Source organism: Toxorhynchites rutilus, chromosome 3 (genome assembly GCF_029784135.1).
Source record: "Toxorhynchites rutilus septentrionalis strain SRP chromosome 3, ASM2978413v1, whole genome shotgun sequence".
Taxonomy (NCBI): domain Eukaryota; kingdom Metazoa; phylum Arthropoda; class Insecta; order Diptera; family Culicidae; genus Toxorhynchites; species Toxorhynchites rutilus.
Genome location: NC_073746.1, coordinates 172,092,995 through 172,117,953, shown reverse-complemented (window position 1 = coordinate 172,117,953; position 24,959 = coordinate 172,092,995). Strand labels below are relative to the sequence as shown.

The 24,959-nt window shown below is 39.1% G+C and overlaps 2 protein-coding genes across 2 annotated transcripts; one reads left to right on the top strand and one right to left on the bottom strand.

Annotated features, from left to right (window-relative positions):
• The first annotated feature begins 260 nt into the window (after window positions 1-260).
• LOC129775898 (gamma-tubulin complex component 4 homolog) lies at window positions 261-2,836 on the top strand. The gene is made up of 4 exons (XM_055781121.1): window positions 261-545; window positions 608-1,059; window positions 1,117-2,463; window positions 2,523-2,836. The coding sequence occupies exons 1-4, from the start codon at window positions 480-482 to the stop codon at window positions 2,662-2,664; spliced, it is 2,007 nt and encodes a 668-aa protein (XP_055637096.1). The 5' UTR covers window positions 261-479; the 3' UTR covers window positions 2,665-2,836.
• On the bottom strand, window positions 2,249-24,949 carry LOC129775899 (protein arginine N-methyltransferase 6). Its single transcript, XM_055781122.1, has 3 exons — window positions 24,724-24,949; window positions 2,873-3,756; window positions 2,249-2,806 (listed from the first exon to the last, which is right to left on the bottom strand). The coding sequence occupies exons 1-3, from the start codon at window positions 24,784-24,786 to the stop codon at window positions 2,683-2,685; spliced, it is 1,071 nt and encodes a 356-aa protein (XP_055637097.1). The 5' UTR covers window positions 24,787-24,949; the 3' UTR covers window positions 2,249-2,682.
• Between the last annotated feature and the right edge of the window lie 10 nt (window positions 24,950-24,959).

Genomic DNA, 24,959 nt, shown 5'->3' with positions numbered 1-24,959 from the left:
TCTTCCAAACTCATCGCAATCAAATAATCTTTTATGATTATAACATTGTAATTTATGGAAAGAACAACAAACCTTTCATAAACTCAAATTGCAAAATTTATAATTTAAACCCATCATCACTTTCACCGCAGCGCTGCCTAGGTGTAGATTTGTACGTTAGATCGCCAATTAGCGACATCTATGTTTCATAAAAAAAGCTTATTCTCATCAGATCCATCAGATTATTTAGCTCATCCGTCGAATGGCTGCGTTTGGCTAATGCCATATGAGAACAATGTCGACACAGTCGGTGATAAGATATTCGTTGGATCAAAACAAATAATTTCATATGAACGTAGAGCGGTGTGTGTACATAGAACTTCTACGTGATGTAGCTGTTTACATGTTTCGTTAACGTCTGCCCATCATCTGTTTGAGAAATTAGTTCATAAAACGTTTTCCTTTATTCGTGTGATAAATTGCAAAGCGCCATCTGAGAAATGATTCATGATATCCTGTTTACGTTGTTCTCCTCAAATGCGGATTTGCCGATTGAAAACTTTACCGTATGTTTATTACTTTTTTCGAGTCGTTGAAACATGATGTACAGAACAAAATATGCTTGCAGATTCCGGAAGTCGCCTCCAGTTTCCTACATCCAGGGGAAATAAAAATTCTCGAAGATTTGATACGGATCGCCAACCAATATAAAGAGCTGAAAAAATTCATACATCAATACGGCACCCAATCCGCAGGGCTCATCAAACCGAAGCAACTGAAACCGACAGAGGAACCATTACTGCAAGGACTATATCTACAAGCATTTGCCGATGGATTGGACTTAGCGGTGAAACCGTACCGCGATCTAATTGTACAGCTGGAAGCGAACTATCTGAAGAGACCAAACTTGTCACTGATTTTCATCTACCACCAAGTGAACCAGTATCAATCGTTATTTGGGTTTCTGTTGCGACTAGTTAGTGGTGTTGTCACTCAGCGGATTCATGGATGTGCGCTGCTGCAGTATTTGCAGCAGCATTGCTTGCGCGGAAACGATAAACACTATCAGGCTGTTCGGTTGTAAGTATCATTGGGAAGAGTCGTCGGCGGAACCGTTTACTGCATTTGTTGTTTCAGAATTCAAAATTCCGTATACGCTATTTTCATAAAGCAACTGTTCGGTTGGTTGCTGCACGGTAAATTTGTCGACCAGTTCGGGGAGTTTTTCATTCAACACGTGGAAAATCCTCGCAGCTCGGGATCGCCGTTGGGCCGGGGTACAGTTGGCGCAGCCCAGATATCGGGGAACTCCTTTTCCGACAATACAAGCATCAACACGGAACTGTGGCGCTATGAAATTCGACGGGAAATTCTACCCTACTACTTTCCGGCTAGTTGGGCTGAGAAGGTATTATTTATTGGTCAAACCGTCCTCATGTTGATTTCTGACCCCAGAGATGGCACCGAGAAACGGCTGGCGGGTGAGAGGAATTACTCGAACGAAATGCGATTCACTTCGATGAAAGAGAGTCTATGGGGTGAACAGGAATATGAGTTCTTCAAAAAATTTCACCGTCTGCAGCTGGATGAGAACATGAACGTGGCCAAGTTCGAACACATTGTAGATGAGATAAAACTATGCGTATCCGAGCAAATGTCAGAAATTGCCATCAAAGAGGCAGATTTATTGAAGCAGCTCAAACTGATAAAGGACTATTTCATGTTGGGCCGAGGTGAATTGTTCTCGGAATTGTTGAAGCAAACGAAATCCCTTAGAACACTGTTCGCAAAGGGAATCACTGATGGTTCATCGAGAGACTTGAATCGGGCGTTCCAGCTAGCTGCCAATAGCGTTAATATAACGGAGGATATCGAGCAGTTCTCGTTTGTTCTTCCTCCCAAAGATGATGTTGATAGTTTTTGTTATGAAACCAAAGGAATCCTGAGCTACATTACTCTGAAGTATAAGGTGAAATGGCCACTCCATCTGCTGTTCTCTCCTAAAACTTTGGAGAAATACAACGAAATGTTCAGATTTTTGTTGCGCGTTCGCAAAATACAGTACGACATCCATCAGGTTTGGTCTTTCCAGCGGGAAAATAGAATCCAGAAGAAGTCGGAATTGCTCCAGTTTCGTAATAAACTAATGTTTCTCATCGACAATTTGCAGTACTACTTACAAGTGGATGTTTTGGAGAGTCAGTTCAGTATTTTGATGGGATCAATTTGGGAGACCAAAGATTTCGAGAAAATTCAACGAGCACACACCGTATTCCAAGCTAACGTTTTAAGCTTATGCTTTTTGTTGTCGAACAATAGTCCCGATTTGTCATCAACAGCAGTTCTCCATATAAACGAGAATCCCGTCCTGACAATATTAGACACAGTGCTGGTAATAGTGGACAAATTTTGCTCGTTCTGTGGCAGTTGCAAAGATCCAATGACTACAGTAGAACGACAAGAATTTGACGGATACGAGCAGGCGTAAGTGATGCAATATTATATTTTTCCAATCCTCCATATCTTATTACTTTCGGTTACAGCTTCAACAAGCTTGTGGATTCGTTGCTAAAACTATTGATTGGCCTAAAGGCAGGCCCCAGCAGTGCGCCACTCTCTCAGTTACTGCTACGGTTGGATTTCAATTACTGGTTCAGCAATAATACTCAGTCGAACGTATCATAATTTCCTTCCAATTTATTTTTATTGATCAACTTCCATTTTCTGCAAATGCGCCTTCATGAGTATACACTTCGTCATAACACAATCGCACGGCAAACCGTGTGTTTCCTGTTCGGCATCTAGGAGAGTTAACTGAAGATTGTATCTGAAATAATAAAATTATCATTTTTTTCAACTTGATCGAAATGGTCGCCCGAAAGCCTTGCCATACCTTCTGCAGTATTCCGGATTCCTCGTTAGATTTAGATTGAATGCAACGGGGTCAAGTTTATCCACTTCTTCACATGCATTCTCCGGGAGAAGGATTACGCTTTGCTTCCAATGCGTAGGAGGACTACTTGGACTCGTGGAAAGAACAACCACATCAGTGAGTTGGTCCGAATTGCAGGTAGGAAAAGTGCAGTCGAACCAAATACAAATGCCCTGGAACTTTCCAGGTTTTTGTATGACCATTACCTCCTTCATTTCGAATGTGTTTAAATCCTCGACGGTAACTTCCTTCAAATCGAGCCAAGCCATGATTAGACCCTCGTGAAGCAGATCTTTAGCCGCCACTGTTAAGATCTCTGGTTTGTCAGATTTCTGTTTTCGAAGCTCTCGTCCAAAGGTTTTCATACTAACTCCAGATAAGCTATCGAAACTATCGAACAGTGTCGGAACACTACACGGGGAAACAAAAATTGTTGCCGTATCAGGGAATAAAAGGCCATTCGGCTTGAGAAAGTTGTCCCTCGCGAATATGACCGAGTCGAGCATTCCTTCGTGCAACAAAAAGAATCCCATCCATTCGGAGACAATAATGTCCACCCGGTCAGTGCCTTCCGGGAGTTTGAATTCCTCAATCTTACACTCGAACACTTCGATCGTATTTTCGAAGCCGTTTTCGGCGATAACTTCCCGCGCTAAGCGAGCTAGGTTTGATGCTTCGACTGCGTAGACCTTCTTCGCCCCTGCCTGGGCACAGAAGACGGAGAGGATTCCCGTACCCGTACCGACATCAAGTACGACTTTGTTCTTAAATAGTTCCTTGTTATCTAGAATTGCCTTCCTGTACGCGTCTTGACGTGGTTTGTCTGTTAGCATCAACTGGTGAATCTGTTGCGAAAATACACCAGGCATTGGTATTAGTTGGAAATGTTGATTGAAACCAAATAAATGAGACAAACAAATAACCAAAAAAAAGTCACAGGAGGGTTGTGTCCGATACACGACCGTATAGTTAACCTAGGATTCCGTTAAGCTATCTGTTGATTTTGGATATGTTTGAAGAGTTACATCGTTAAACTCTTTGATAATGATTTGGTGGCCCTGAAAAGGGCCGTTTTGTTTGATTGTTGGGTATTGTTTGTTCACTATACCAGTGTTTACATGAAGGATGGTAAACAGTCGTTGGATGGTGTATATCAAATAAAAGATACCGAAGTGGAACGAGATATGATGAAAACCACCCTCTGTGATCTTAGACGGGATGCCTCCTGTGTTATGTATGGATGAAATAAAGAAAAAAAACTCACCAATGTAATATATGATAATTGCCAATACCGAACACAATTATCAATTTTTCTCATCAGTAAAAACATGTTACTTTAATATAGATAAAACATATTTGATACCTTTTCTATTGGTAATTTTATTTTATAACTTTTACTTTTCGAGTGTTTGGACTAACAACACCTAATACTGTATGTAGAAATCACATCACGCTTTTATTTATGAAAATTAAGTTTTCACATATCAAGTCATTTTTAACACAACTGTGACCATATACAATTTTACACTTACACTTGTGCTGAATTTTTCACAATACACGATCGGTCTTTGATATGAAATTTCATGAAGCAACCAACATTAAAGTTCCAAATTTAAATTTTATTTGCTAGAATTAATCGTATCACTCACCTCACTTGCAATATAAAAATTCCCCCGACTTGCATATATTTGCAATGCCGATTTCCCCTGGGCATCTCGGTTTTGATGTTTCTGTTAGGGAACACTTTTCGGTGGGAACAAAAGCTCCCCCTACTTTCATGTATTTGCAATGCCGATTTACCCCAGGCAGCTTGGTTTTGATGTCTCTGTTAGAGAACCGCCGCATGTGTCGTCAATTTCGACCAATCAGAAGTGGGTATTTCCGTTAGGATAGGGGTTGAGATTTTTTAATTGTTCGATAGTTAGTTTCATGTCGTATATTATTTTCTTCAATATAAAAAATTGTTATGGAGTGCAGAAATCGGTTGACGCCAAAATTTCATCAATACATCATGAAATGACTGAGCAATAAGCGTTCGTAATTGGACGATGTGCTCGATTTTCGATTTTCAATTTGTACTCCAATATGTTCCCGAAAGACGTAATCCTACGTCAAAAAAACGAACACGTGAAAAAATACGAAGGTGACAAAAATTCCCATTCCTTGAAAATTGGTAGCATATAAGAGGCTGTTCACATGCCACGTGGATAGAAAATAAACGGTTTTTGACACCCCCTCCTCCTCCGTGGACAAGCGTAATGGAGTAAATAATGGATTTAATGGTGATGGTCCCACCTCATTCCCCTACAAAGGTTTGAGCGGGACGAGTTATCTTATTGATAATAATTTGAATCTGTATTTTTTATGACATCTCGCTAACAAGTAATCGAAAAATCAATTGTAGAGAAAGCGGACTGGTTATCTCACAGACATATATTTATTCCATGGCATGGAAACATATAATATTTATTCCATGGCATGTCGAGAGAATTTCCAATCCGGGAAGACCCTAGACCGATTGGGAATTGAATCCAATATCTATGTCAGTATTAGCCATGAATTTACAAGGGAATTAGGCGCTTTATCAGATCCCCGGACACGGTCTGCAAATGCGATCGTTCCGAGTTTTATTAGCGGAGCAAACCTAAGCTAATACCACCCGATACTTCAGGTCCTACATTCAACCTGGGGTATAAACGTATCAACCTGAATCTGCAATGAGATCTGCCCCAACACAGAAAAATTTTGTCATAATTATCTGTTCAGAAGATGAATTTACAAGTACAGCGTTTGTCCGCCAACTGGGCGGATGTCACAGCCCAGTTATCGAATCCTGCTGACAACTGGGCTGACATTTCAAACGTTAAAAAGCACCGAGAGGAACGTCAATGATGCACTCAAAACATATTAATTGAAAAATATGGAAGCGCAATACAAAAACTACACTGAAAGGAATAATTAGTAAATATAACGAACTTTTCGAAAAATGCAACCAATCTAGTAATTTTTTACCGTGATAATTATTGATTTAGTCTACAATGAGAAATTGTGAAACATATATGTCAACCAACACCATGATTCGAAAGTCGAATATTGGTTACATTTATCCGGTGAAAATACACGTGTTACAATTAAATCAAAACTCTTACCTGCGTATTGCCTTATGGAAACAATAAAAATATTTAATACGTGCTTTTTGACGTAGGACTACGTCTAACCGGAAGATATAGGGGGTGAAATGAAAATCTAGGCACTGAACAAATAGAAAAAAATGCAAGATTTGGAACGCTGATAACTCGAGCTTTTCTCAATAGATCGCAAAGGTTTTAGCATCAATTGATAGGAAATATATCTACGCATCTATCATAACGAATAACATTTCATTTTTCTTGAGATAAATAATTGAATAATTGTGAAATATCAAGCATTGTCCAAATGCACTATGTGCCTATTTTTGATTGGTCCATTTTGTGCTCCTCAAATCGTACCGGCCAAAACGGGCAACCAGAGCAGCAGAAATAGAATGAAGCACGATTGGAAAGGAAAAAGAAAAAAATTATAGGAGGTTGTGTCCAAGATACGACCGCATTGTTGACGTAGAACTACGCTGTTATTTTATATAAGTCGCTTGTTTATACCTTCGGATATTATTCTATAATGCTGTGAAATTTTAGAAACAACTGCTTGGCACGCGAACTCAAATAACTTATAACATTCCAGTAAGATATTCAAGATGCTTAGTATTCCCAAATAATTTTTTGGTGCACAACCTTAACGTCTGCTTCGCCATAACGTCAGTTTAATGCATTGATGCATTCTCAAATGCACAAACGAAGCCCTTATGAAGACGGAAAATAAACAATGTTAACTGCTTGGAAAAAGACCGAATTATGCCACACAGCTTGTACTCTGCTGTAACACCCATCGATGCGAATTCTCTGATGAGTTTATCAAGAGCGACCGCCTTCACCACCAGCGGGGAGAGCTTGATTTTGGTTGCTGCCTGGGCGTTTACATTTTCGACCGACGGTCCGAAATCGCCTACTTCGCTGTTGTTCGGTGCGGTGTCACATTCGCGAAGGCTCGGTTCAGTGCGAGCGCTTTTCACTGCACCAACACCGCGTGCATCATTAGATGACGCTTAGCTCGAAATTTTATTGCCCCTGGCAATGCGTTCGTTTTTTTGCAGGGCTCGAGCCTGCCTTCCTCTTCTTCTTGCTCATCGCACACTACGCGAAGCGTCCAATTTATGACGCGAAAAGAAGAACACACGATACGAATAACGCGAAAAACGAACAGAAAAATCAAACGACGATTTCCAAGTTGGATTACCACTGGTGGGGTCCAATCTTAGATCGAAGCGCAGCGAAAGCAAAGTGAACTGGATTACTCAACAGTCCGATGCCGAATGAAAGTTTGCCTCAGCGAGATCCACTGTTTATACTCTAGGCAAGTATTCCCCTTCATTCTTCTTCTTTTCCTTTGTTCACGGAGACTTTGAATCCTACGATTTCCCCTCCGTTGGTCGTCGATAAGTTGCTCGTTATTGATAGCTCTTTTCGGGAAAGCACTCAAATGGACAGAACAAATGTATGGGAAAATAGAAACACTTAAAGTTTTCATGAATTTTAACCATTTACTAACAAGGGGATTCTAATGTATGGCATATTAAACAAATCTTACGGAATTTCCGATTCGTTTAGTATGTAAATCGCCGAAATCCGTTCGCAGCAAAAATAGTTATTAACGTTAACTTTATTTCATAAAAACGTGACCTGTTTTCTGATTTCACACCCTTAATGAAAGACGTAGTTCTACGTCAAAAAGTGAACGAAACATTGGTCGCAGTCTCACACATGCGTAATTCTCGAGCCAGCCAGTCAGCTTAAAAATCCCCGCTCCGCTGGGCGGCGATCTGGCGTAGTGGTAACATTCATGCCTCTCACGCTAAAGGTCACGAGTTCAATTCTCACTCCCGACATTCTTCCAAAAATGGAAGTAAAAGTGACGAACCAGCCAAATGAGTTGAAAGTCACTATAATAAAGATAAAAAAAAAACCCCGCTCAGTTGCCGTAACGATCATTCTCATCCAAACCGTACACCACATCGTTTCGCATCACATCACATCAACAAACCAACACAAGCAGCCATGGTTGGTTATGGCAAAGGAGGAAAAATGAAGGGAAAGGCAAAATCCCGCTCGAACCGTGTTGGTCTGGAGTTCCCCGCAAGGGTAGCTAGGCCGAGCGCGTTAGTACCAGTGCACCAGTCCACCTAGCCGGCGTTATATAGTTTCGGCCGCCGAAGTGATCGAGTTAGCTGGCAAAGCTGCTCGCGACGATAAGAAAATCCGCATTCAGAACAGAACACATTCGGTTCGGTGGACATCAAGACAACAACAGGCAGTTGCAGCGAGTGGCGAGTGCCAAACGCAATCGCAAAACGGCAGCAGGTAGCAGAAGAAAAAAGTTTGTTCTTTATACAAACTGCTTTGGTGGCAAATCCCAAACAAGGCGGCATCGAGGGCGTCCGAAATGTTTTTTTTTTCAAAACCACGAGTACTAAGTTTTCGAAATTGGAACCATTCCATAAAACACGGCGCTTATCAGGGGCATTAAACATTTAAAAAAAGAGTTTACGAAATACAGTTCAATGCATTCTAAAATAATATCCAAAATAATAATAAAACACAAATTGATTTTTTCATAATTTGTTTGCCATGATCTGATGAGTATGTGAATTTGGCAGTTGTTCTGAGCTTATTGATAGTTGGGGACTTTCCTGATTATTCAATTTTCACCAATTCTTAAATTGTTTCCAGATTAAAAGTACAGTAATTTACAATTAGTTCGACATTTAGCTAATTGGACGGACATGTAATGCGACATATTTAGTTGGACATTTTTGTAAACATAGAGATCCAAATTATGACCCCACATTGAAAGTCGACACTGTAACACTGTCATCGCAAATGTTCAATTACAGGTTAAAATCGCCTCCAATGCGACAATGAGTGGTGCTTCGGCACGTCGCATTAAATGTAATACACTGAACAACATGTCACAAGCTGGATGGGAAGAAATTTTCCAACTGTCAAAGCTGTGACGAGTGGCAAACGCAATAGCTAAACAGGAAGGTTTAACCGAACAAGATGGGGTTATCGAGTGATGACAAAAACACAACACCAAAGGTTCTTTTCAGAACCACCAACATGTTCATAAAGAGTAAACAGTAAACTAATCCATTTTTCAGGTAGATCACGTAGGAGAAGAAAATAAAACAATATATTTAAAATATATATTTAACAAAAGCTGTCCCCTTTGTATAGTCCTACGTCACTCCGGTTATGTCCCCGACATTACCCACCCGTCTTTTTTCCACCACAGTCTTCAGATATGACACATTCAAATTTACGTATGCTATCGAGTAAAATAGACTAACCTTTGGTAGGGATATCCATTCAATCTGACATTCATTTAACATACCACAGCAAACATTAAATCGTTTAGCTTGGCATATTAGAAATCGTATATAGAGTGAGATCGAATCAAAATCATATACAATGTCGATCAAAGGATACATTGTGTACATTTAAAATCGTATCAAATGCGAAAACCACTATTTTATTGATCACTACAGATTAAGTCTTAATTCTGTGTAACAAATATCGGTTTTATGATATACACTACCGTAAAATCGATCTATACGAAATCATTTATGCATATCAGGCTGATGCAGTTTGTAATTCGCATGAACATATTAATTAAATCAATGCAGTACGGCCTAAAAATTATATTACCCCAGCAAACATTAAATCGTACAACTTTTGCACATGCTAGGTCGCATATAAATTTGTATCAAATAACATTCGTATAAAATATCAATCAAAGGATGCATCATGTATATCCGAAATCGTATAGAATGCCAAAACACGATTTCCTATATCATTGATGGTGTCGTATATCGGCATAACGATCAACCTGGTATCGCGATATGCAGTATTATATACGCACATTCTATTCCTTTTACATAGCATTGTCGAGTCAAATCGCATATCAGTGTAAAAAGCATCGTATATCTTTATAGACGGCGTTGTATGCGTATAAAATATATCATATAAGGATTTCGCTTCACTTTTGCGTGTATATGCCAGTTATCATCCAAATGTGTCTGTCTTCGATGTATGTATATCGCCTCCAATTATGGCTACTCATACGATTTAATAACATTCTGTGGGAATTCGTTCTACAGTAAATCATATTAGATCGTAAATGAGGCCATATTACATCGTATTAAGAATTTGTCGTATCAAGATCCGCGATATCGTATGTACAGTGCCGACGTCTGGTGGTGATATGGTGATTTAGGGAAGCAAATTTTTCTCAGCAGACTTGGAAGCACGTTTAAATTACCAACATTTAAATGAAAACTTTTACTTCATGTTATTTGATTACTTAAAAGACGTAGCACTGAACCTCAATTAACCACATTTCTATATAAATTTCGAGACATTTCCACTAAAATACAATAGACGGCCAGGAATGACGTATTCGATTGCATCTTTTTCGTTTCATACGTACGAGTTTTACCAGCTCTGAAATTATATCTAGAACGCCGTGCAAGATAGCCACTGCTAAACAATCCAAGCAATCAGAACTAGAATCCCATCAGAGCAATTTTCTTAATCATCACCACCACTCGTTTTAGTCATTTGTTACAAAAAATTACCCTCAAAGGCCAATCGCTTCCTAAGTGTCTGGCACTATGCTGAATAGCATATTCAATACCATCTTAATACTTTTCACACAGAAGAGACGTCACATCATGCGCGGGCTGGTATACCCGGCCTATGTTCACACGGAGCAACTGCGCCCATGATGCGCTATCGTTATCGTTACCATGCACAGGCCACTCGGTGACCTATCTTATGCACGAGACCTCCTGCAGGCTTACGAGACAGTGCTCCGCTTTGCGTTACACCATTCGGTGAGCGCATAGCATGCGTGCTATCGTATCACTCTCACGCAGGCCACTTGGTATCGTATCATGCGCGTTATCGCATGCCTCTCTAACACAGGCAAATGCGCAAATGATGAGCTGTTTTAAAAGCTTAAAAATGGTTTGTATGTATACGAGCCTTTTTCTGTTTTCTTTTCTCATTTCATTTGGGATTGTGTCAAAAAAAGTCCAATACGACGTCAATGGGGATCGAACCAAGGCCAGCTGAAATGCAAAGCTATTTCACACGACCACGCTATCCACATGGCTAATGATGCTTCAGCAGTTGTTCAGCAAATACGTAATAATATTGCACCTGATTATAAAGTTGGGAAGTGTTTTCTAAGAGTAAAAAAGGAGCGCCTGAAGGAGAACAATATCTATCTCGGTCTGAGCCGTGTATGTGGCAAAGTATGCGGAAAGTTTATTTGTCTTTTGTTTCGCTCAGTCGTATCAATCTTATATTGCTGTACCATGTATATTATACAGATACTTACCAGTATTTGTGAGTCATGACATTTTCTGTTATGTTATGTTTCATTTAATGTCATAAATCGGGATGACAAAACATGAGCTAAAAATCAATTTTGGGTGTACAAATGACGATTCGTGAGGTTATAATCACAGTTGATGTACATATTTTTGGCCACATGTTTTTTTTTCTATGTCTGTAATAAATCGTATATTCAAGTGACAATATTTATTTATTTGTGCCAGTTAGGTGCATCATATACCACCCAAAATATTGGATACGATTTAATGTTTGCTGGGTTCTTCAATAAGTCTTCAGCTGGTTTACTTCATCCATTGGCCAAATATTGTATTGTGCTAATCAAACACTCTAGACGGCACCGGCAACAAAATACCAGCGCAGATATGCATTACCAACTCGCCAATCATTCAGCAACAAAATACTTCGAGCGTGGAAGTGAACCCATCTGCAAAATGTTCCAGCATAAACAAGTGCCCAAGTTCGAAAAGACTCGGACCATCGCCACACAGTTCATTTGCACCAAGTTCCGGTTTTCTGCTTCCCAAATTAATCGATTACATTTTGTATGTTGAAATTTTATTTGATGGAAATAGATGAACAAAACATAACCTTTTTTGTCATTATTGCATGAACTGAACATACAATAATGGTACAAAAGCAACCCGATACTGATAAATTAGACGTTGGTCCGAAGTCCCGAAAACTGGATCGATGTTGAGCCGATATTCTACTATAAACGTTAACATTTGTATTCACCATTTACTCACGTAGTTAGTACGGTAGAAAATGACAATCGGATTGGTACTAGTCAGAATAAAATTTGTTATATAAATACATACTAATTATTTCACTCAGTGTATTGATGGTTATAGATCTGTGATGCATTGGAGTATCCCTCACCAATGTTGTTGTTTATGTTATATTTGACGATTAACTGATTTTTACTGGGCTATAGCCCAGTTAGCGAGCGCCCATTCAATGGGAAGCCATTTTTAGAAGTGGACGCGTTTCAAACGTTCGGAGTGTTTGCCATTTTCTAAGTTTTTTTTTTCTTTACTCAAGTTATAATTAATAGTGTCCGGTAGGAAAAAAAAAAGTACTGAGAAAGTGTTTTGCGAAGAACAGGAGTGGAAGTAGTATCAAAAACAACGAAATTTGGTTCGGAAAAGAATCCAACCACGAGGACGCCATTTTGGGCAGGAAAATGAACGAAGTGAAAAAACCACCGGACTGGTTAGAATCAAGTCTTTCGGATGAGGACATAGGTAAAAATAACGATTGCGCTGGAGCAGCCAGTCTAGAAGCACAGCAGGAAATCCGGTCCCAGCAGAACAAATCATTTACGAATGTGGTATATACTGTAACCTTCGGTCACTTAAGACCTTTGCAGCTTCGCCACAAATCGATGCGCCAAAATCTCCACTGTCTGCTTTGCATCTGTCACTTGACATATGATAAGCATACGATGGATAGGGGACCGTAGGACATGGAAGAAGTGGTGTGAACGTTGTAAGTGTGTGTCCAAGAGTTGGTCAGCTCGCACAACTTACAACTTGATAGGACAATTATGTGTCCGGTCTCTCGACATTTTATTTGTTCTCGGCTTAAACTGTGCTCGTTCTTTCTGTCGTCGACTGTCCTCGAGAATAGAAGTGCGCGTCGTGAATGTAAATTTGTATAGATAATTGTTGCATGTTCAAATTCATAATCAAGTGTTTTTTTGTAGGTTTAAAAAAATACAATTAGTTTTAAAATATCAATATATATATGTGTTTGTGGTTTAAAATTAAATCGTCATAAATTTTTTTTTTTATCCCATTTATTTATTTAAGGCTCATTAGCATTTTAGCTGTAACAGAGCCGAATTTTAATCGTGTACATGTCACATGGTTATCATATCTATAATTAGCACATTACACAGTTGCCATTCGCCAGTATTCCTTCTATACCATTACATATGGTACATTCACACAGTAGCCATTTTAAGCGTAAGGGTATTCTTTCTGTTCTTCCATTATCCAGTTGGACCACCGGACAGCGGAGACAGTTGTTTGATCATTGTTGAGTTATTTATAGAATAGTAGCCCGATGTGTCTGGCAGAGCAGAGCAGTTGTATGGATGAATCGATCTTATTTCGACCGTGGATCGATCTCCATCGCTGATGATTGTTGCGTGGATGTAGCTATTCTGTAACAACACAAAGATGGTCAATGAGGGCCCTGAGTTTTGAACTCACGATCGATCGCTTACTAAGCGAACGCGCAACCAATGTGGCTACGGAGACCCCCATAAAATTATGGTCAGTATAATAAAAATGGTCAATATAATAAAACGAAACAATAATCTTACCTTAAACTATAGTCACACTAAAATCAGTGAGATAATATCAAGGAACAACGAACACACTTATAAATCTAACACATTAAAAAAAAAGGTAATTGATTAGAAACTATTTCAATGGATCATTAAAATAAAAACTAGTGACATCACACAAATGTACTAATGCATTTTGTTGGTCAGGTCCGGCCAACGGGCCTTTTTGTATTGGCTTCTCTCTACAGGCCCGCACGGGCACGTTATACAAGGTCGCACAGGAAGAGGCCCTGACAAGGGACAATCTACCGGATTACTGGTCAATTAAGACACCAGTGACTAAATCAAAACTGCAGCTGGTATATCTAGCTGAGAAGGAGAACGGAGGCAACCCACAAAAAAATTGCAAGTACCGTTTGTAGTTACCAATTTAATCACCCTCACATCCACCCACAAACAAAATCCCTAAAATAAATTCCGTTATTAAATATCGCCTTCGTTTTCGAACGTATCTACCACAACAAACAGCCCTTGATTGTTTTTCTCTGTTTTTTTGAGTACGCGTTATTCGGGTACGAACGGAACCACCAGGCCTCGCTCGCAGATAGTGGTCAGATGAATTAGCTTAGAAGCCTTTGAGCCTAAGTTAGTGAGATTCGAATTGAGAAGAACGTGTGCGGTTGACGATTATTGGGCACGTGTTGTATTATTGTGTGTTCCTACTTAGTAAGTGTCCTTCCGGTCCCAACAGGGTTTGAGGCGAAACGCTGCTCGACCTTAAGAGTCCTCTTCCATTAATAGTCGGGGGGGTTACAATACGGAGGTGGATACAGGTCCATACAGATTATATATGGAGCTACGAAATAATGACGGAGGACAAAAAGTCAACAAATTTGCGGTTGGTTCAACTCTTAGGAAAATGGAACAATTCAAGCAATGTATATCGGACATGAAACAGGTGGGACGAAACCGTATTCTAGTATTCATCAGCAGTTACATGAAGGCGAATGCTTTGGTAGAATTAATAAACAAAAGCACAACAAGCGGCTACAGAGCATATGTACCACAACACCTGGTCTGCGTGACAGGAATAGTCGATGGAGTTCCGACGAACATCTCAGAGGAGGATATAATGGGGGATATTTCGAGCGACGTTCCAATCATCAGCGTGAGACGGTTGTCCAGATATGTGGATGGAGTGAAAATTCCGGCAAGTCGAATCAGTGTGAGATTCAGAGCTAGAACGCTACCGGACCGAATACGTATTTTCTGTTGTAACAGCAGAGTGAGGCCGTTCGGACAGAAGCTAATTGCTTGTGACAAATGCCTCAGATTCAATCATCGTGAGGATCGTTGTAAAGGAATGCGTAGATGCAAGAATTGTGCCGGTCAACACGAGACGGAAGAGGAATTCAAACAATGCAACAATAGACCAAAGTGTGCGCACTGCAAATCGGATGATCACACTACGCAAGATGAAAATTGTCCGGAAAAGCTTAGACAGATGAACATTAAATTGTTAATGGCGAAATCAGCAATTACTTTTGCGGAAGCCAGAGAATGTTTTCCTCTACGAACAAGAAACGCATATGCACCTCAACGATTTTCCAATTTTGGGCGAATCGTACTCATCGACACAACACGGAGAAAACTTGAGAGATCAATGGCAACGAACGAATCAGGAGCGCGAGAAGATTAGGCCGGCAGTCAAGACATATTGCGATCAAACAACGAAGAGAATGCGCAAAGAGGAAATACAACTTCTTGAACCAACGAATGCAACGAAAACTACGGCCGAGCGTGACCGAGTCCTTGGCAAGGAATCTGGCAGCCTTAAGTATGGAGTGGCGTTGAACAATCAACACAGCGTAACGGAGAAGGAGAAATGGGGAAATTTTAAGCGAGAAACACGCATAAAAGCGGAATGGATGGCTAGCCAAAACACCAAGGCGACAATGATGTCATTCTACGCTGACTTCCTCAGTCATTTGGGCAACCAAGAGGAAATAAAAAATAAATTCATGCACTGCACACAAAAATATTTCAAACTAGCAAATGCAGTAGTAGAAGGAAACACAAATAAAAATTAGTTGAATGATAAAGGTATAAATCAGAAGTTGTTGTAGCTCAGGTATGGTATATTCAAATTTACAAATAAAAAAATTCAAACCAATTCAAGCAATACAATGCAACATACAAAGTATTGAGAAACATAAAGCAGAACTAAATCGAGTCCTCGTCGAAGGGAGCTACGACATTGTATTACTCTCAGAAACATGGACGAAACAAGGTTTCGAACAAACTAACAGATATAAACTCCCACGATATCACTTCATCGTGAAATCTCGAGACGACAACTATGGTGGTGCGGCAATTATGTTGAAAAAGGAGTTCAATTACCTTGGAATCCAGTTGCCAGCAACATCAGATTGGACCCAGGTATGCGCAATAAAAGTATGCTCTTTAGATATTGTTGTTGTAGCTCTATATATTAGCCCAGATATACCAGCGAGTATATTTGAAGATGATATTAACAAAATTATCGGCAGTTTGAATGGATACAGAAAAGTATTCTTAGCAGGCGACGTGAATGCGCATCACTATGCGTGGAGCAATGAAAAATGTGATAGAAAGGGAAATATTTTGATGAATGCAATGAACAGCAGCGAACTACTGCTTGTAAATGATGGGTCTAGTACGTTCCTGCCCCTCCAGCTGAATAGAAAACCCACAGCCATTGACATCACGTTATGTACAGCTGAGCTGTACGCAGATATCCAATGGAAAGTTCTCGATTTAAATATCAAATAGGATCTCACCACATGATTATCGAAAGTACTCTGAATTCAGAAAAGGTATCAGAAAACAAATATTTTTACAATAATAAAAGAATCTGCGAAGCCTTGTCAACACTTGATCCTAATGTAGTGCAAAAAGTAGAGGATTTGATAACAATAGTAAAAAAGACCTGTAAAGCAAATAGGCAGAAGGACACTAAAGTACCCAAACATTGGTGGACAGAAGTGGTAGAAGAAGCGTGGGTGAAAAAAACGGAGGCAAAAAGGCAGTTTAATAGAATTTCAAGTCTAACGAATTTGATAGAATTCAAAAAAAGAGCTGCTATATTTCAAAGAAAAAAACAGGAAGTGGGTTATATCTATGGTATAACCGCAAGGGTGACGTAGGACTATCGTTGATTTAGAGATCATTTGTTCGAAGTTGAATCTAAATCCATTCTGAATGAATGAATAAATGAATATTTGGGGGACTTCGAAAACGAGAGCGTTACGTTGGAGGCACAAGGTTTTATGCATCCAATATAGGATACGAAAAACCTTGTTCTGAAGAATAATCTTCAGAAGCTAACCTGCTAACTGTACTTGATTGACAAATCACAAACCCAAATGTAATATATGGATATTTTATGGATAGAAAACATTAAAATAAACTCTTTCGCTTGAATGTAATTTTCAATTCCAAGGAGAACTGGCAGATTATTTTCCAGCAACGATTAGATATTTCCACATTTTCCTCGATACTGGAAGCCCACCAGTGGTTAATACTAACTCGATAACCGCCTTTTAATAGTACTTGATTGAAAAATATTTGGTCACAGTGTTACATGGATAGAAAACATTCAAATAAACTCTTTCACATGAATATATTTTGAAAATTCCCAAAGGAACTGGCAGATTATTTTCCAGCAATGATTAGATCTTTCCGGAACTTTCTCGATGCTGAATGGCATCCTAACGGAAAGAGTTCTGCGCGTGTATGTGTCGATCCTTCGCCGTCCACCTCCTCCAGCACGTTAGGCAACGATGTTGTCTTGTCGATGTCCTCACGAAAAATGAATGTGTCTCACCACCAGAATATCGCTTAAGTATGCTTTTTGTGTGTGATTGAATCGAGAGAAGGTGTGGTTTACGATGGCAATTTGGAAGGCAAACTAGAGGGGAATGAACTCTCTGAGCTCGGAACTTTCGGCGACTGAGCAATAATATTGGATACGGAAATATCCTACTGATGGGGAAGAATAATCTTCTGAAGCTATCCTGTTAATTGCGATTGATTGAAAAACCACAAAACCAAATGTATTTGATCACAGTGTTACATGGAAAGAAAACATTCAAATAAACTCTTTAACATGAATATATTTTGAAAATTCCCAAAGGAACTGGCAGATTATTTTCAGTAATGATTAGATATTTCCACATTTTCCTCGATACTGGAAGCCCACCAGTGGTTAATGCCAACTCGATAACCACCTGTTAATAGCACTTGATTGAAACATATTTGGTCACAGTGTTACATGGATAGAAAACATTCAATTAAATTCTTTCACATGAATATATTTTGAAAATTCCCAAAGGAACTGGCAGATTATTTTCAGTAACGATTAGATATTTCCACATTTTCCTCGATACTGGAAGCCCACCAGTGGTTAATGCCAACTCGATAACCACCTGTTAATAGCACTTGATTGAAATAAATTTGGTCACAGTGTAACATGGATAGAAAACATTCAATTAAACTCTTTCACATGAATATATTTTGAAAATTCCCAAAGGAACTGGCAGATTATTTTCAGTAACGATTAGATATTTCCACATTTTCCTCGATACTGGAAGCCCACCAGTGGTTAATGCCAACTCGATAACCACCTGTTAATAGCACTTGATTGAAACATATTTGGTCACAGTGTTACATGGATAGAAAACATTCAATTAAACTCTTTCACATGAATATATTTTGAAAATTCCCAGAGGAACTGGCAGATTATTTTCAGTAACGATTAGTTATTTCCACATTTTCCTCGATACTGGAAGCCCACCAGTGGTTAATGCCAACTCGATAACCACCTGTTAATAGCACTTGATTGAAACATATTTGGTCACAGTGTAACATGGATAGAAAACATTCAATTAAACTCTTTCACATGAATATATTTTGAAAATTCCCAAAGGAACTGGCAGATTATTTTCAGTAACGATTAGATATTTCCACATTTTCCTCGATACTGGAAGCCCACCAGTGGTTAATGCCAACTCGATAACCACCTGTTAATAGCACTTGATTGAAACATATTTGGTCACAGTATTACATGGATAGAAAACATTCAATTAAACTCTTTCACATGAATATATTTTGAAAATTCCCAAAGGAGCTGGCAGATTATTTTCAGTAACGATTAGATATTTCCACATTTTCCTCGATACTGGAAGCCCACCAGTGGTTAATACTAACTCGATAACCACCTGTTAATAGCACTTGATTGAAACGTATTTGGTCACAGTGTTACATGGATAGAAAACATTCAATTAAACTCTTTCACATGTATATATTTTGAAAATTCCCAGAGGAACTGGCAGATTATTTTCAGTAACGATTAGATATTTCCACATTTTCCTCGATACTGGAAGCCCACCAGTGGTTAATGCCAACTCGATAACCACCTGTTAATAGCACTTGATTGAAACATATTTGGTCACAGTGTAACATGGATAGAAAACATTCAATTAAACTCTTTCACATGAATATATTTTGAAAATTCCCAAAGGAACTGGCAGATTATTTTCAGTAACGATTAGATATTTCCACATTTTCCTCGATACTGGAAGCCCACCAGTGGTTAATGCCAACTCGATAACCACCTGTTAATAGCACTTGATTGAAACATATTTGGTCACAGTGTAACATGGATAGAAAACATTCAATTAAACTCTTTCACATGAATATATTTTGAAAATTCCCAAAGGAGCTGGCAGATTATTTTCAGTAACGATTAGATATTTCCACATTTTCCTCGATACTGGAAGCCCACCAGTGGTTAATGCCAACTCGATAACCACCTGTTAATAGCACTTGATTGAAACATATTTGGTCACAGTGTTACATGGATAGAAAACATTCAATTAAACTCTTTCACATGAATATATTTTGAAAATTCCCAGAGGAACTGGCAGATTATTTTCAGTAACGATTAGATATTTCCACATTTTCCTCGATACTGGAAGCCAACCAGTGGTTAATGCCAACTCGATAACCACCTGTTAATAGTACTTGATTGAAACATATTTGGTCACAGTGTTACATGGATAGAAAACATTCAATTAAACTCTTTCACATGAATATATTTTGAAAATTCCCAAAGGAACTGGCAGATTATTTTCAGTAACGATTAGATATTTCCACATTTTCCTCGATACTGGAAGCCAACCAGTGGTTAATGCCAACTCGATAACCACCTGTTAATAGTACTTGATTGAAACATATTTGGTCACAGTGTTACATGGATAGAAAACATTCAATTAAACTCTTTCACATGAATATATTTTGAAAATTCCCAAAGGAACTGGCAGATTATTTTCAGTAACGATTAGATATTTCCACATTTTCCTCGATACTGGAAGCCCGCCAGTGGTTAATGCCAACTCGATAACCACCTGTTAATAGCACTTGATTGAAACATATTTGGTCACAGTGTAACATGGATAGAAAACATTCAATTAAACTCTTTCACATGAATATATTTTGAAAATTCCCAGATGAACTGGCAGATTATTTTCAGTAACGATTAGATATTTCCACATTTTTCTCGATACTGGAAGCCCACCAGTGGTTAATGCCAACTCGATAACCACCTGTTAATAGCCGCGCGTGTATGTGTGTGTAGCGATGTCTTCCCAGGGAACCGTTTGTGGCATCACTCTCCTCCTGATAGATTCCCTTCTGGCCTAGGGTGCACAAACAGGCTCTTGGTGACACCGTTCATCCGCGCTTTCATGATAAGTAAAGAGCTTCACCGCAACAGCGACAACATGCTCCAATCGCTGTTCAATTAAAACTGAGTGGATTTCCGAGCGCCGCTCGCTTATATACCGATTGGTGATTTCAATAGCCTGTTTTGAAAGCAATTTTAAGACTATTGAAACAAGTTTTTGGATCAAAAAGTAACAAGTATATAACGCGTAGACATTTTATCTTTCGAATGAAGTGTTTATCATACCATTTCGTTCAGTTGTTTAGGAGCTATTAACGCTCAAAATCTCGGTCTCCGGCGTAACGCTTTCGTTTTCGAAACTTTGATTTTACACCCCGGTATAGAAATGAAAGACGTAGTCCTACGTCAAAAACATTCAAAAGGCGAAAAATGAAGGTTGCTTTAATATGTGTAGATTTGAGCAACGCCTTCAGCGCGGTTAACCCAAATTTTCTAAGTGATACTCTGACAGAACTGAACGTTCCAGACGAAATAACGACATGGGTATCAAATTTTCTGCACAACAGGAGATTGAGTCTGGAATTACGTGAAACGTGTATCTCGAGGATTATCAAAAATGGTTTGCCCCAGGGTGACATACTCTCACCTACGCTATTCAACATCTATACGATACGTTTACACAACATCGATGGAGAGATGTTATTCTAGTCCTGTATGCAGACGATTTTGGTATCCTGGTGAAGTGTAGAACACTGGAAAGTTTGAATGATATAGCCTAAAACTATATGGACAGGTTCGTAGAAGCAGCAGGCAATCTGAATTTCACGATAAATGCTGACAAAACGAAAGGAATACTTTTCCACAATAGTAACAGCAAATTGACAGTGAAGATCAACGGACTCAATTAGAAACAGTTAAAATACATAAATACCTTGGAATACAGATTGACAGTCTGCTAAGTTTTGGAGCCAATACTAGAGAGATCTTAAAAAAAGTTAACGAACGTCTCAATATATTAAAACTCAGGAGTGGCATCCTCAAACCATGGCTAACATTTATAAATCATTAGTGAGAAACGTTCTAGAATATGGTTGCACTATACAAAACAACAGCAGTAATACTAATAAAAAAAAAAGCTGGAAGTCGCTAACAATCAGTGTTTAAGAAAAATAACCGGCTGTACAAAAAGTACTCCACTGAATGCTCTAACTACTCTGGCAGGACAATATCCATTGCACTTGAGGAACGAACTAGTAGCAAACAATGAAATCGCTCGAGCCATCTGCAGAAATAATACTGTAGCTAGACAACTAACGGAACTAGAGGATCTGGATGAATTAGAGTTGAACAAATATAGTTATCTGGCAAGGATATATCTAAAAAATAGGGATATATTCAATGATATCATGCCAACAGTAAAACTTCAGCAAGTAACGGTCGAAATCTGTCCGTTCTTAGAAGGGTTAACTACAACCAAAACCGAAACAAATCAATTTAGAATGAAGCAGCTAGTTTTGTTTGCGATGAACAACAAATATAGAGGAAGACAACGTATATTTACTGATGCATCAAAGGAAGGAGAAAACCCCTTGCATTTTTTTTATTTCACGAAAAAAAATATTTTTTCACTTCACATTTAGCATTTAAGGGATCAAACATGTCAGTTACGTTAATGAAATACATTGAATTAAGAAAAGTTACGGTTTGTTTTTTTTATTTTTTTTCATCGGTGGTCATCGTCTTTTTGTTCCGATCCTCGGTATGTCGAACACAACAATGAATACATGAGTCACGAACATTTCACTTTGTTTATCGAATGACGATGCGCACCGTCACTTTCGGCAGCATAAACATCAAACACACTACAGTTCAAATCATTTCATTCGTTCCATTCTATCGATCACATTCGATCGACTTTATGTTTTTTTTGTTTTTCACAAACAACATATCCACTAGCAATAATTTATATGGCAGAATAACGTTTGCCTTGTCAGCTAGTGATTTATATACATTAATCTGATACAAATGGTGTGCAAGCATGATGGTTGCAATATTTGTAAGTAATAATAATCCAGAAAAGGTCTGAATACCAAATACCAAATAATAATCATCTGGTGATTGATTAAAAGTAGGTTCAAATGAGGGGTGCATTGACGCCAATAGAAGGTGGATTTTATAAACTTTAAAACATCTGAATCCGAAAAATATCATATAAAACTACTGTAAATCATGAAAAAGACAATTTTATCTATGTTTCGAAACATTTGAATACCTGATTTGACAAGGGTGCGCTGAACTAGACCATTCAAAAAGTGGACAAATCGAGATCATGTTATTGACTGGACAAACCAACATCATTTATCTTACATAAAAACTACTCAGCGCATGTGGTGATTCATTGGAATGGTATAAGTAACTCTGGACCGTAATATTTTTAACTTATACGTTTATTAGAACATGAAAATATCAAAAGAATGACTAGATGTAAAACAGGGCTCAAAGATTATTCATCATGATTTCTATGTCTGTTTCTGTTTTCACCATTAACTTGCTTAAATACGAAACAATACTGCTGCTATCATCTGCACCATACATTTGAAAAGTTAACAAAAACAAAAAACAGTTCTATAGAAGAATACAATCATACAATCAGTTTGTTCTCCCTCATCTAAGCCTAAGAATGATGTCCAACTACATTTTTAAAACGGTTTCACATGGAATTTACTGATGGGGCTCTTGGCCGTGTGAGGTTTTCTCTTTTCCGATCCGATCATTCCACTTGTGAAGATCGGCTTCGAAACGCTCCAGTTCACTGGTAATATCAAACGTATCGTCGTTACCATTCGCAGTGGAATTTACTGTCGTTGATGGTGCGTTCATGCAATCGCGGTAGAATTGAGCAAGCTCGCTCTGCCCACTGACTTTCTGGACGGAGGAGGTTTGTAGTTTTTTGTCTTCTGGTTCGGGTTGCTGCGTGAACAAGGGTTCCTTGCTGGGAATAGAGGCTACTATAACTGATGCACCCGTAGCGAATCCATCCGGTACATTTTGTGCCGATTGGGATGATTCATTGTTGTTGTTCGGATTATACGCAGAAGCTTCAGAGGAGCTGCCGTTGGTTGAAGCTTCCGTGTAGGATTTAGACGGTTCTCGATTCACGCCATTTCCGTTCACTGGAGAGCCCGAATGATTTTCGGTCTCCGGAAGGAGCGAATTGTTTTCTGCATCCACGAGACCGTCGCTATTATTGGATGTGGTGGAATCTATTTGGTTTTTTACGTTTTTGTTGTCGTCTAACCGACTGACCTTTGGGCTGACCTCGTTCGTAGGATGATCGGTCTTCATCTTGGAATTTTCGCGCTTGTTGAGTGAAATTTCCGATTTGTTGCGGTAGGCAACTGCCAAGAATAGTGTTCCGATCTGAGTGCGCAACTGTGCGACACTTTGCTGCTTGAACCCATTGCCCAACTCTTGGGTCTCTGGCTCGCCACTGTAAATTCTGTGTTGCATGATGTACGAGTCTGCACTCTGTTTGCGGGACATTCGATAGGCGGGCAAGACTCGTGAAATCGTGAGCAGGAATTTCAGCATCGATCCCATGCCATCGTAAACATTACGGGCGGCTCCATGCAACGGTAAATTACCATGGTCGGTTTGTACACTGAGCGACCAGACTTCCATGACCATTTTGTCGCCCTCGGCAGTTTTAAGAGATATTTCTATGCAAAGCGGAAGCCGCGAGACAATTGGTTCATGGGAATTGGCTAGAAGCCATTTATTCATGTCTGCCGTTATTCCCGGATGATCGTCAATCGTGATGTGAAACCAGTAATTCCCGGTTGGTTTGGAGTCGGTTTTTGACTTCTCCTTCATTCTCGCCTGTATGATGACTTGGCCCACTTTCGTAGCCAACATTTTGATTAAACCTTCTAATGTATTGGCGCTGTTGCCCTGGCGGATAACTTGGGGTTCCATCGTTGAAGTTTTGTCTGTTTATCCGTAATAAGTGTTCTCTCCACTTCAATTAATCTTGACTATACGAGCCGCGGGAATTTATTCTCAATTTTGACTCGATTTTAACATAAGAACATATAAACTGTTCAATAGCTACCGCCGAGTAAACCGTTTACCGCCAACAATAGAAACACAATTAAAGAGGCGTTGAAGAATTGCTTCAGCTTTTGAAAATGGATCTTCTATAGAACACATATAAAGTTGTGACGTTCTGCAAGTGTTAGTACGGAAACAACAACGTACTAGTTCGGTATTGTTCGCTACTTACCCCCAAGTCTTCATAGCTATCGAAGTACGAACTGTTGATCTCGTCAAGATTCCCACTATCCATTGCTTCACAAATAAAATAAATCTTGTTCCTACAGGCGCGATAATACTGCTATCCGATTGCAACGCAAACACGTTGGTTTGTTTTGGTTTCGATTGTCAAAGAATGCGCCAACTTTTTATAGTACCATCATGATGAGAGGATTGTACCTGAAAATGACACCAGGTGTCCTAACT